This window comes from Lycorma delicatula, chromosome 12 (assembly GCF_047948215.1).
Source record: "Lycorma delicatula isolate Av1 chromosome 12, ASM4794821v1, whole genome shotgun sequence".
NCBI classification, from domain to species: domain Eukaryota; kingdom Metazoa; phylum Arthropoda; class Insecta; order Hemiptera; family Fulgoridae; genus Lycorma; species Lycorma delicatula.
This window is the reverse complement of record NC_134466.1, coordinates 76,492,850-76,506,985: the sequence shown is the minus strand read 5'-3', so window position 1 is coordinate 76,506,985 and position 14,136 is coordinate 76,492,850. Positions and strand designations below refer to the sequence as shown.

General features: G+C 27.1%; 1 protein-coding gene across 1 annotated transcript; it reads right to left on the bottom strand.

The window, feature by feature from the left end:
• Positions 1-1,805: 1,805 nt before the first annotated feature.
• nenya lies at positions 1,806-13,868 on the bottom strand. Its single transcript, XM_075379431.1, has 6 exons — positions 13,809-13,868; positions 12,903-13,026; positions 9,410-9,474; positions 7,346-7,465; positions 6,151-6,219; positions 1,806-1,823 (listed from the first exon to the last, which is right to left on the bottom strand). Exons 2-6 carry the CDS (start codon positions 13,012-13,014, stop codon positions 1,806-1,808), a joined length of 384 nt encoding a protein of 127 aa, XP_075235546.1. The 5' UTR covers positions 13,015-13,026; positions 13,809-13,868.
• Positions 13,869-14,136: the final 268 nt, after the last annotated feature.

Below are 14,136 nucleotides of genomic sequence, written 5' to 3'. Positions count from 1 at the left end.
ATTTTCGGACGAAAATCGCAAATATCTCGAAACGGTCGGTCCTAGTGCTCTGAAAAACTTTTTCGACCACCCTCAATCCGCTCAATCCGATACTCAATCCGCTCCCAGTGGTACCCGTCAGATAATATTATATTCAAGTGCCCCAGGGTCGCCATTTGGAAATTGGGGATGGGGTGCGATGGGATGCCACCGTAATATCTATGCAACCGCTCGTCCAATTTTTACGATTCAAACGGCGTATGTATCAGCAGGTTGAGCGCTAAATTTATAACGCATAGGGTACACTCTTGATCGACTGGATCTTGGTTATCCAGAAATTAAATCATTTAGCCCTACGTTTTGATTGCACTCACCCACCGTAAAACGTACCTATCCGATTTTTCGCTAAATACAATCAAATCTGTGCGCTAGCGGTTATAAAGTATAAACTTATGAAGACTAAAAATTAGAAAATAAAAATTATATAAAAAAGCTTTTTAAAAACCACTCATAATAATAAATGTACTAAAAAGAAAAAACTAAAAAAAAAATTAAAACACCACTCTTAAATTAAACGCACTAAAAGGTAAAAAATCATTTTAGAACGATATCTCAGAATGGATTTGACAAGCATTAATGGTGATATGTAAGATTATGTGAAAGTCATAGCTTCAAATTAAAAATTTGAGTTTTTGAGTGGGGTGCAAATATGAGCATTTCAAGTATGTATATATATACATACTTGAAATGCTATATACATATATCATAAGTGGGTACTTATTTTCATTGGTTCCAGAGTTTTAGCCAAATAAAATTTTAATTAATGAAATATTTGGATCATACAAGGGGAAGGCACATCGGTTCGAATCCGACTTCATTTCCTTTTTTTTAACTTTTTTTTTTTTTAATTTAAATATATTGATTTATTAATAATTATTAACCTCTGATCGAAAAAAAAAATTACGATAAATAATAATTCATAAAAAAAATATCTTGTACGTTGAAAAAAGAATGAATAATTTACAAAGAAAATTTTCACTGCAATTTGACAAAAAATTAGAGAGAAATCTAATTTTAATTATAAATCAAATACGCATAGTTGCATTAATAATTCTGAATACATACCTGAGAAACCCGAGAACCAGTAGATAAAAGCGGTCTATTTAAACTCATACTAGGAGGGGAAGTTGGATTTATCATTTGACTTCTGTTTTTATAAGATTCCAATTCTCTATAAAAATATCAAAAAAATAAACATTAAATAATATCAATAATAAAATAAAATAATCATTCTTGATAAATTTCAAAAATTGACATTGTAACATAATAATCAGAACAGAAAATTTATATACATCAGAATGTTTAAAATTTAATAAGAAAAACTTAATCGAGGATCTAGGAAAGAAGGAAAATACTACGACCTAAGAAAGCAGTAACTTTAAATTTTATCTTAGATTAAACAAAGAACGTTACAAAAAAATCCAAAAATCTATAAACCACAATAAAATAAGAAGACTAAAATTTTACCATCGTATTTATAGAATAACAAAAATTGATTTTCAAAAACCATACTTAACCTTTTAGGAAATAAAAAAACCTAAACAAATTGGTTTAAAGAAATAGAGATTTATCTAAACCAGGAATTAAAAAAGAATAAATAAACGTAGACCTTTGTAGAACAAAACTAATGGAATTTCAGAATGAAACAACAACAGGAAGTATCAAAATAAAAAAGACAGAGCAAAGCAGAAGAGAACACAGCAAAATGACAAAAATCTACTGAGAAATGAGAAAACAGTCCGAAGTGATTTCTTTTTATACACAATTTACAGTGGCTTATCGTGCTAAAAAAAACAACATAATATTAATAAACCAGTATTAAGAATCACATTGAACTGTTATCTGACTGGAAATTTTTCCTTGATTAATTATTAAGTTATTTTATAATTCTCAACAAAAACTACCATAACGTACCAAATTAGCAAACAGCAAGCTCAATGTAAACTAAGCAGTTTACATAATAAGTATTTTTTAAATCCACTGATTCATCATCATCATCAGTTATTTAAATACTATGTAAGCTAATGCATTATCTTTGTCATTAATTAAAAACTGGCAGTTGTCACGATCAAAAATTAAAATTGGTTACAATGAAGAAAAATGTACCAATTTAAAAAATTCATTGTTTTCAAAATTTACCTCTTTATTAAGACAAGAGAGTGTGTATATATATATATATATATATATGTGTGTGTGTGTGTGTGTGTGTGTGTGTGTGTAGACTCAGGTTGACCTTGACCATTCCTGCCTGCAATGAGTGGTTAATTGGACTCCAACCACCAGCCCAAAATACACCAGTATCCATTGTTTAGTATTCATATCCATTGTAAATTGATTTTTTTCTTGCTTTATGATTTATGTGTATTATGTTATTACTGTTTATTTCTCTGCACTTGTAGTACTTTATTGATTTGTATTAAATTTTGCCACTGTCTCTGATTGCATCATTATATTCACTTGTTAGATATAGATTGTGCATGAGGGTGCCTGATCATGACTGTTTGATTATGTGTGCATTGATGCTGCTTCCTATTGTAAGTACGTACTTGTGGTACGAACTATGATGTTTATTATTTTGATGTTTTGTGTTATAATGATTGGTGTTATTTTCCTATTGATATGATTGTTTGATTATAATGTGTATTGATACTATAGATCTTCGCTGCTTCTTGTTGTAAGTATGTGTCTAGTTGTATGAACTTAGGTGTCTATTATGATGTATTGTATTTTATTGTATCATAGTAATTGTGGAGTTGGACTGTGTGGGCGATCTCCCCTTTCCTTTAGTAATGCTTCTGTAAGCTGTGCTAGGAAGGATGGATAGCCTGGGATGGAGGTTTAATCGTAGTGCGCAGGAACATGTACACACCTACTAACATCTTGCAGAACCTGTTAGCAAGACTGACACTGCTTAAGTGCCCATAAATGTGGTTCTGCCACCTCAGTATTCATATCTAGCCAGTTATTTTTACACGGATTTGAATGCTAGATCGTGGATACCGGTGTTCTTTGGTGGTTGGGTTTCAATTAACCACACATCTCAGGAATGGTTGAACTGAGAATGTACAAGACTACACTTTCATTTACACTCATACATATCATCCTCATTCATCCTCTGAAGAATTATCTAAACGGTAGTTACCGGAGGCTAAACAGGAAAAAGAAAGAAGTATTCATATCTATACAAAATTAACTAAATTTTAATAAGATTTGAACCTCACAACCTTTGACTTTGAAAATCAGTTGTAAACTTGTAATCTGCGATGACTAGTTTACCACTAGACCAGCCCAGTGAGCTATTTATATTTCAAATATAATATTTTTCTAAATTTTTTAATTCTTTTCTTTTATTTGTCTCAAATATTTGTAAATTATTTTTTTTTTTATGTTTATAAACTTTTATTTATGTGTAGTGAGAAGATCAGCAACATCAGAGAAATTTTTATATGGTCTAACTGTTTTAAAAGTCTCTGTTTAAAGGATCTGTTACTTTGACCATTACATATTTATTTGCATTCATTACAGTTAAGTCACCATTATTAAATTTATCATGTCATTTAACTTTTTTATGATTAAAATACTTCACTGACTAAACCATTTAACTTACTGGTGTAAAAGATATACTTTTCAAAATAAATAATTTAGTCTGTATGTTATAACATTCTCACTGTTATATAGAGCGTTTCATTTTAATCTGCCCAGGCAATTTTCTCATAAACTATGCACAATAAAAAAAAAATTACCTAAACAAAAGTTACTCAGATTGGAGGGGACACCACATGGTGAGCTTGGATTCGACCTTGACCTTATTTCAAGACTAACATGATTTTTTCAAGAATAACCTTTTTTTGATCACCAGTGAAAAGAGTAGAAAATTTTAAATTGGAATATGTGGTCACACAATGACCTTGGAACGTTTTTAAAGGTCATACGGCTAATCATCATAGATAGTGTTATATGTGTGCTGGATTCTTTCCACACATACTTCAGTCACTGGTTTCTAAGTTGTGAGAAGAGGATTGCTGTCTGGTACAATCTTGAATCAGCAAATTGTGTTAATCAGATACTGTATGTAATTAACTCCTAATCCGTGAACTTCAAAAATTTGGAAAAGATGATACATAGTCATAAAATGTCATGACTAAATTCAAGTATGTCGACGTGACGTTTTTGTTCTTTCCATCAGTGCTATCAAAAAAGGCAATTCCATTTCAAAAACCTCCAACATTCCTTGAGACGTGCTCCTATAGGGACCTCAAGGTCATGGACAAGGTCACCATCAGATATCCTCTTATTATCTCATAACTTTGGTAAAGTGATTTTTATGCTCTCTCCCATAGTTTGCGAGATAAATGGCCTAGAATATAAATATTCTAGGAATATTGTATAACCTTCAAAAACGTGTAACTTGTATAAAACTATCATCATATAACACTATCTCTGATGGTTAGCCATATGACTTTCAAAAAAGTTCATATGTGTAACCACACATTCCAATGTAAAGATTTTTTCTCTTTTCATTAGTCGGGTCAAAAATAAGTCATTCCATTTGAGTAAATCTTGTTAACCTTGAAATAAGCTCAAGGTCAAATCCAAGGTCACCATGAGGTGTCCCCCTTCAATCTGAGTAACTTTTATTTAGGCCATTTTTTATATTGTGCATAGTTTATGATAAAATCGCCTGGGGCGAATAAATGAAACATCCTAGTAGAGACAAAATATTTTATTTATATATATAAATATGTTTAATATAGTTGTATGTTATTGTATCTCATAGATTTATGCTTTTTATTATTTTTTCAAATGGAATTAATGAAATTTCAATATTAGAAGTAATTCTGTTTTGTTATTGTGTTTGTATTCTTTATGGTGATCAGGGATAATTTGATCTTCTGGAGATAGTATTAACCATAATGTTCTCATTTTCTAAAAACTCCAGTAATTATTTCTATTGTTTCCATTCAGTTACTTTTGGTTTCTATAGTAAATTTTAATTTTTTGTTATATAAATTTAATTTATCCATATTGATTAAATGTCCACTTTTTATAAGTTTTTAAAAAATGTTGGTATTAAAGCATTAATCACCAATTAATACTTACCCACTATATATATATATATTTGTTCTTAATAAAGAGCCAACCTTTAAATAATTTTTCAACAGTTTTCATAGTAAATGACATGCCTATTTTTTTGTATAAGATAATCAAACCCCCAAGCCCTCATGGTGGGATAACAAATTTTAAATAGAAAGGGTAGGGTTGTGACACATTTTAAAGAATATTAAAAACAGATATTCTGATGTAAAATATATCAGACTATAACAACTCCAACCAAAATGGTGGCTACATAATATTTTTCATAGTTTGTTTCAAAAATGGCCCATACCCCTACATCCCATATTGAAAAATATTTCAAAGTAAGCCTAATTTTTTTTAGTTAAATTCTTTTTTACATCTTTTAAAATGATATATCACAATCTTAACCTTTGGTTTTAAAATTGTTTTAGTTTAGTTGCCCCTCTGTGGGGGAGATGCTTGTAGTGTAGTGTTTTCATATTGAAAACTAGACTGTTTTGAAATAGCAGCATTTGCAAAAAAAAATCATAAATATTACACAAGTAATCAACTAGATGGTATCTAAATAAACTCGTTCAATTGATTTCCAACAAGGATCTGGAATTTTTCGCTTTTAATTTCATCTGCCATATTACTTGTCAGAATATTATACATAAAACAATAAAGTTAAGATAATAGAAAAAGAAAAAAATAATAAATCTTAATTACTATGTTGAGATAAGTTATAAATTTTTAAATAAAACATTGCCCCTTCAGAAAGAGATTGTTGAGAGTCACTAAAAATGCTTACAACTTGCATCATTCACATATTTTATTTGTTACTAGTTTCTTGACTGGTTTGATGCACTACTCCATTCCTTACTGTATTGTTCAAATGTAATTATTTCAACATATTTATTAGACTCTATATTTTTCTTCCTGTAGCTTTTGCCTCTGTTTATATTATAAATTATTATTAATTTTAATCATAAAATTTATAAATTATATTCATTACCTCAATAAATTTTTATTTTGTTCTATTAATTTTAATTTAACTTCTTCATCTCTTTTAACACGTTCTTCAAGTTTTGCTATATGCATTTTAGCTAGATTATATTTTTGTACCTGCAGTAAAGAACAAAATCAAAAAAGAATATGTTATAGATCATTTAGACCTTGTTAATTTTGTAACGAATTTAACAAATTGAGCTCAGTAATAAAATTCAGTCAATAAAGTGAAAATTACAATAAATTTGAAAAGCCAGGGTCCCAGTTGACTCCCTAACATACAGCTACCTCATATAATATTTTTAATAATGGCCACAACTTGAAAAACAAAGTATCAGAAATTATACAATAATTCAAAAAATCTATAAATTGTGTCGTTTTTTTGAAAAAAATTATGCCTGTCATCTAGATTATTCTACATACAGTTGGTTTTTTCAATCTTGAAAATTAAAGTTTAAAAAAATTAGTATTTATAAGTATGAATGCCAATTCAACCGCCTTACTTTTTAGGGTTTAAAAGTATATTGGAGTAAAAGTTTATTTATCTAAGGAATTATTTATTTAAATGAGTCAGCCCAATTCGGTTATGTTATTCAATGAGGTAAAACTATTATAGCTTATTAAAAAAAAATTACATAATAAAATTTTTACTGTATATTTAATATAATCTTTTAAAAAAAAAATACATATATATTATTAAATAATTATATATCACAGAATGATTCTAAATTGTACAACAGTCTTTTGGGAGATGATTCTATGACTAAAAATAAGAAAAATATTTCAGATAAACAAAGGTCAGAAAACACTTCGTTAACGAGTTTTGGCTCACGAAACATTTATCCCTGCTTCTCAACAGGAAAAAATAATTCACATTATAAAATTAAAATACTTTTATCATATATCAACTAACAATCACTGATATAGGAATGATTAGAGTTAATGTTAACTCAGAAGAAATAAAATCTTCTAAGAGAACCTTTGTACTGTTATGTTAATATTTAAATTTAAAAATAACTCTTTCTAAATAAACAACAGTAAGCTTCCAGATATTTTCTGTGTAGGCTATTTTAAAACAACACTAATGAAAAAACGTATGATTGTTCATATTCATTGTAAAAAGAATTTCTGCAAATTGCCAATACGCTTAGAAAGTGAATCATTTTTTTAAAAAACTCTAAATAATATTTTGTGATATAATTTAAACAATTTGAATTTGAACGAAAACTAGAATCACATTTACTTTGCTTTGTAAAAATTGTATGAATCTCATTCGATGTCCTTTTTGAAATTCTATTACTTTTAAAAGTTGTGATGCAAGAATCTCAGGATCTTGAAAATAAACTTGAATTTCTTGTTTCATCTGAAAATAAAAGACATAAAAAAATTAATAATAGTAAGTTTATAAACATGACCTCCTTCATTTTGTATTGAATGTAACCAATTAAAATTTACAATGAAATTTAAATAAAGTGAAACATAAAAAACAAAATGGAATTTTCAATTGAAATTGGTTGTGGAAGGTACAACCATTGCCAAAAATAATCTTACCGCAGTAGTAATATCAGAAACACTGTTTCCTGAGACATTAGTCACTGGACTTACACTGTTTCTCAGCTCTATTTTATATTTCCAAAATTTTCAAAAACATTTGCAATAGAATTAATATTTATAAACTAATATCTAAAAAGAGTACCATGCACCAGTGATTCAGCTGGTGAAGGATAACAATCTGTGCTCTTCCCAAAAGCTGTACTGGTTGCTATTTTCAGTCATAAAGTATTATGAAAAACCATTGCACAAGTGGTGTGTGTGTGTGTGTTCTAAAGGTTGAGTAAAATAGGACTTTATTCACTCTACCAACTAATCAAGAATTTAACAATATGAACTATAAATATGACATATTAACAAATTTTACCTATTCCCTAGATATAAGGCAGTAATATAAACTGAATCTCCTACATCCAATAAATGTTTAAAACATTAGGGGGATTACTGTTAACTAAAGGATATGAAGTATGGATAAAATTCTAATGGTTTAACTACTTCGTGGTTAAACCACAAAGTGGTTAGGTCACCGAAGTTAAACAATGGTAAGTGCAATTAACCTACAAGCTGTTGCTATTTTTTTTCCTTTTTTTGAATACCAACTGACTAATAAATACAGTAGTCAGTGCCACTTAAATTTAAGTAAATAAAGAAACATGATTTGATCATTAAAGTAATAAATGTGGAGGATAAACTCAGATTTAATGATTTTTGTTTTTTCCATGATCGTCAACAATAAATCTAAACTCTGCAGATCTTTATGGTACTGCCTTGGCCTTTCATTCGGAGGTTCCAGGTTTCAATCTTGGTCAGACATAGCATTTTTCATATGGACAAAATTACCATTTCATACTCCCATGGCACAAGTTTCAAAGGTGTGAATTATCAAGTGTTAATCTGTAAGTTGATTCTGTAACTATTCATGATGTTAAGAAACATCATGAATAGTTTTAGGCAAGATGTCTCTTAATGCAGTCACTGTATGGACTGATTAATCTCCTTATACCCCCTTTTTTTATTTTTAATATTTTTCTGTTAGACTTTGGGATGTGTATTAGCCATTAAACTGGTAACATTTTTGCCGTTACACCATTTGATAGCTTTCTTTTTCCTGTTTAGCCTCCGGGAATTGCTGTTCAGGTATTACTTCAGAGGATGATTGAAGATGATATGTATGAGTGTAAATGAAGAATAGTCGAACAGTCTCAGTTCGACCATTCCTGAGATATGTGGTTAATTGAAATCCAACCACCAAAGAATACCGGTATCCATGATCTAGTATTCAAATCCGTATAAAAGCAACTGCCTTTAGTACGACTTGAATGCTGGAACTGTCTACTTCCAAATCAGCTGATTTGGGAAGATGCGTTCCCCACTAGACCAACCCGGTGGGTACACCATTTGATAGCTAGTCTAACAGCAGACAAAAAAGACCTCCAACTCATCTTTATATAATAAATGGAAACACCATAGAAGCTTATATCCGCAGCTAAAAATAATTATAAACCAAGCAGTTAAAAAAAAATTTCAATTTAATGTATGTTTTTATGTATGTATGTACAAACATTACTTTTTAAAAAAGTTAACAAGTGGTTACATATTTGTCCTTGACAGATTTTTATTTCAAATACACCTTAGGTTTTTTAAATATTGATGATGTATTATGTAATATTTAGAGTACAATTGTGAAAAAGATCAAAATTTGTTGAGTATTTATTGGTTTTCAGATCTACAATTTATGATTGATTTTTTATTTTACCTCTGATGATAGCCTTATAGTAGTCACTTCTTTATTTCTACAGATTTTACATTCTTCAATACCACCTAAACAAAAACAGTAACTTGCTTAATAATGATTTTAATCTGTATTTTTAAAAGTATTTATTTATTTAAATTCTTTTTAAAATTTTTCACACAAAAATATATCAACTTCACATATCTATATGTGTTCCAAAGAATTTTACCTAATCAAAAAATTCTAAAGATAAATTATTGAACTTAAAATCTTTAATCTAGAGAAGTAAAATACCAATTTTAATAAACTGCTTTATCTGTACCCCAATCATCCTTAGAATATTTAGGATATTGGTCATAATGATAGTTACTTTTCTTGCTGTGAACATCTTTTTTCCTTTCAATATATACAATATTGTATATAAATAGACTGCTGTATCCGTAACTAAATACAAACCTGAAATTTATTTTGCAAACCACATCACAGATTAAAGAACACATACACAAAAGACATTAAACTAACATGCAAAAGGTTTATTTATAGTACATAAAAACAAAGATCTCAACTTACATTTGAACTGTATGAAATTTACAGATACAATAAATTTGACAAAAATACTATACATAGCAAACTCTAAATGATAATAAAAATGGTTTATTTTCGTTTAAAGATAAGTATAACAAAATCAAACAATATTCCAAAAATTTATTTTGACATCTGTAAATTAGGTAAAAGTAATAGTACATCATTATAAAATACAACTTCTATGATTATAATAAAAATCAAACAATAAGCCAAACAGCTGTTTTGACATCCTTAAATTGTTAACAAAAATAATATGATAATATCGTTATAATATACAAACTAAAAAGCCAGCAAAGAGTTGCATGACTTTTATGGGGAGGCCAGGAAAGTTATGAAACTTGGGCTATGAGGGCTTTGAACTTGACAGATTACTATTTAGGAGTAAAATTAATTTGAACATTTAAGTATATAGATATACAAATAAAGAATTACTCATATGTAAAAAAATTGTTTGAACGAAATTTCTGAAATATGGACCACGATTATCATACCTCCCCATTCCTTTGACCTATTGCAACCAAAATTGAAATGGCACCAGTGACCCATACTCAGAAGTCATGATGCAGAATTTCATATAAAACAGTTAATCCAGTTCTGAAGATATTAAGCAAAATGATAATTGACAAAATAAAGAAAAAAAAATTACCCTCATCCCCAAATGAAATTTTCAAAATACATAATCAAAGTGACATACTAATTTAATCGCCATCTAATTAGTTAACAAAATATGACTATGACTTTTGAGTCTGAGAACATCAAAAAATAAAAAAGGTGATTTTTTTTGCTCCTGCTCCTTGTGGGAGTTTGAATAAGACCAAACACTATCAGAAAGTATCTTAGTTATGTAAGGGCTATTAAATTGTGTGAAAAAATGTATCTAACCTTTTAGTAAAATTTTTATAATGCACTAGGGCCATTAAGCCATATTCTGCCCTCTTGATCAATTATGATGAAAATTAAATGAGATCAATGACCTGTATACCAAAAACATCATACCAAATTTAATCCAAATCAGTCTATCCAGTCCATATATATCAAGCACAAAACAGGCCAAAATATATATCTACATCCTTCTGTAATTTTTCAATGCTAAAATTGTGTTTTTTGTTAGAGGGGGACCATAAAATGTCAAGTTCTGAAAACATTCCTGACATGCAAAATTTGACTGTATTATTATACTTTTTCTTATATATAATTTTATAAATAGGAATTTGTTTTACTTTTAAGTAAATAAAGCCAGGAAAAGTAAAACAATTCCTATTAATAAATTTTTTAAAAACTCAATTTAAAATTTTTATTAATTTTTAATTATTTTTCAAAGTTTTCTATTTAATTTTATTTCTATAAATAAAATTCATAAACTATAGTCAAAAGGACATTATCATTACATTTATGAAAATTAAGTACCTTGACAGGATTACTACCTGTTTTGGAAGTTGCCATTAGTAGAAAAATAAATGAAATCAAATACTAATAACCTAACATTAAAACAAAGTATTTGTAATGGATACTAACAACTCAGAAATACTGAATAAAAAATAGAGAAAAAAATAATGTTAAATACTTTAATGCATGGCCAAATATATTACATAACTTTAATATGAATATTAAAATACAAAATACAATGAATTGCAAATCTAAAAGCAAATAACAAAAAAGAAAAGAAAAGAAAATATACAATTATTTTCATAATACAAAATACAAGGCTGCAGTTTTATAAATGTACAAAACACATTTATTTCTAATTATTGTATTTATCACTTTCAAATTAATGAACAATTTTTAATTATTGAAAAATCTATTAATATTAAGTACATATATATTCAGTTGATCCAATCTTTTAATTGTTCACGTAAAATTACACATTATAAATAACAACATTAACAAAATAAAATCTTAATTAATACAATAAAACAAAATTTGTTAAGACTTTGGTTACAAACTTTAAAATCAATTCAGATTAAAATGGAATTAAACTTAAACACTTTTTGCCTTTCAAATTTAAAATCAAATTAAAAGTTAAAGTTAAAAATCCCATATATAAAAATATTTCATCAAATAATAAAAATATTAATTAAAAATTAAAATGATAAATATGTTAAAAAAGAATGAATATTTGTGTGGTTTGAAGATAATATTGGCTAGTCAAATCACTTATTCATTTTTTTTTAACATATTTATCAATTTAACTTTTAATTAATATTTTTACTACTTGATGACATATTTTTATACATGGAATTTTTAACTTTAACTTTTAATTTGATTTTAAATCTTAAAATTAAAATTTAAAAGTAAAAAATAATTTAAAAAAAAATGTTAATTCCATTTTGATTTTAAAGTTTATACCCAAAGTTTTAACAAATTTTGTTTTATTGTATTTATCAAGATTTTATTTTGTTAATGTTGTGTATTTATAATATGTAATTTTACATGAACAATTAAAAGATTTGATCAACTGAAGATGTGAGAAAATCATGAAAGTGCTCGTGCGTACATATAATGATACAAGGTAAGTGTCATCCTACCTAAATTAATTTTATTCTTACTTGATAATTCAAGTTATTTATTTATATTGGTATAATAGTACAGAGGAATATGAGTCTTAAAATTAACTTATAAAAAGAAATATATGTATATACATATGATTGAAAAAAAAATTATTTGATTGCATCTTTTAAAATGGAAAAATCTTTTTTGAGATGGAAATCATTAACAAAAAAAGTTCTACAGTTTTTTTTTTTTTTTTTTTTTGCTTGAAGATATCACCACATAAGCTTGAAGCTTGTGCGTACGGTATGGAAATTGAATTTTTGGAAGAAAAGATTACAAAAATTTAAAAGTGAATAATTTAGTAAAGTTAACAATAGATATATGAAATTTTAGAATAATTAAACAATTTTAAGCCTTTTTAAGATATAGTAAAATTAATTACCTTCTTTTTCACAATACTGACAGAATATATGACCGCAGCTTGTCAGTCTAAAAATATCAGCAACATTTGCAGATGGTTGTATACCACAAGTGTTACAATGAATCCAATCCATTACTTTAAAAATCTAAGAGAATTTGATACAAAAAATAAGAAAACACATATTTATAAAATATAATATGATTTAGAAAGTAATGAGATAATTATTACAACAAAATGCAGTACACACAAATGTTTCTAATCTGTGTATAAATACATATTTATACATAAATATTGAAAATAAAATTAATACAGATAAAATACGGCAAGTTTCATTTTTTAAATATTTATGGTCTTTAATTTTTTTCTGTGATTAATTCACAAAAATAAATTTAATGGGTTTGTGTGTGAAAAGATCATTTGTGCAAGTATGATTATGACAGTACTAAATTTAAAACTACAATTCTGAGTAGTACATGTATATATCTGTTTACTACTTAAAACATACTTCTTACATTAAAAAAGATGTGTATTTATTTTTAATTTATTTATGCAATTACTTAAAGGAATGTAGTATTTTAATAAATTTATACAACTTTAATGGGAGGGAATTTTCTGAAAATTAATGTTTTTATATAACCGTATTTTATTTTTATTCCTTGCAACTTTGGGATTAGAATAAATGATCCTATAAATTTTACTAGGGAATTCTGAGAAAATTTAAACGTTATTATAATAAAGTCATAATGACGAATATTAACTCTTAATTACTTAATTTATTACTCATAAATAAAAAAAAATGAAAAAAGCAAATAATTAGATGAAAGTTGAATTCCATTAATCAAAAACAATATATGGTACTTATCAATTTGTGAAAATATAAATGATTATAAAAATTACAAAAGTGGTTATAGAGTTTTTATTACTCACTTTAAATGGTTTTTAGAGCACAATAAAATACCAATTTATCGTATCGTTCGTATCGTTTTGTTCCTGAACGCAATTTGAACTAAGAAAAACACAGATTTGATAAAAAAAGCTACTTGATCTCGTTTTTCTTACTAGTGTGCTGTCACATTCCCGATACGTTATATTTCAAAAATATTACTCAAGTAATTTTCACTTTTATAGTTTTAATACTGTATTAAATGTTAATAGTAATTAATGTATTATCGTTCTGGATGTTACTTTAATTACAAAACAAAATGTATTGTGTTTTCACATTGGCGAAATAAACAAATCATGACGTACTACACGG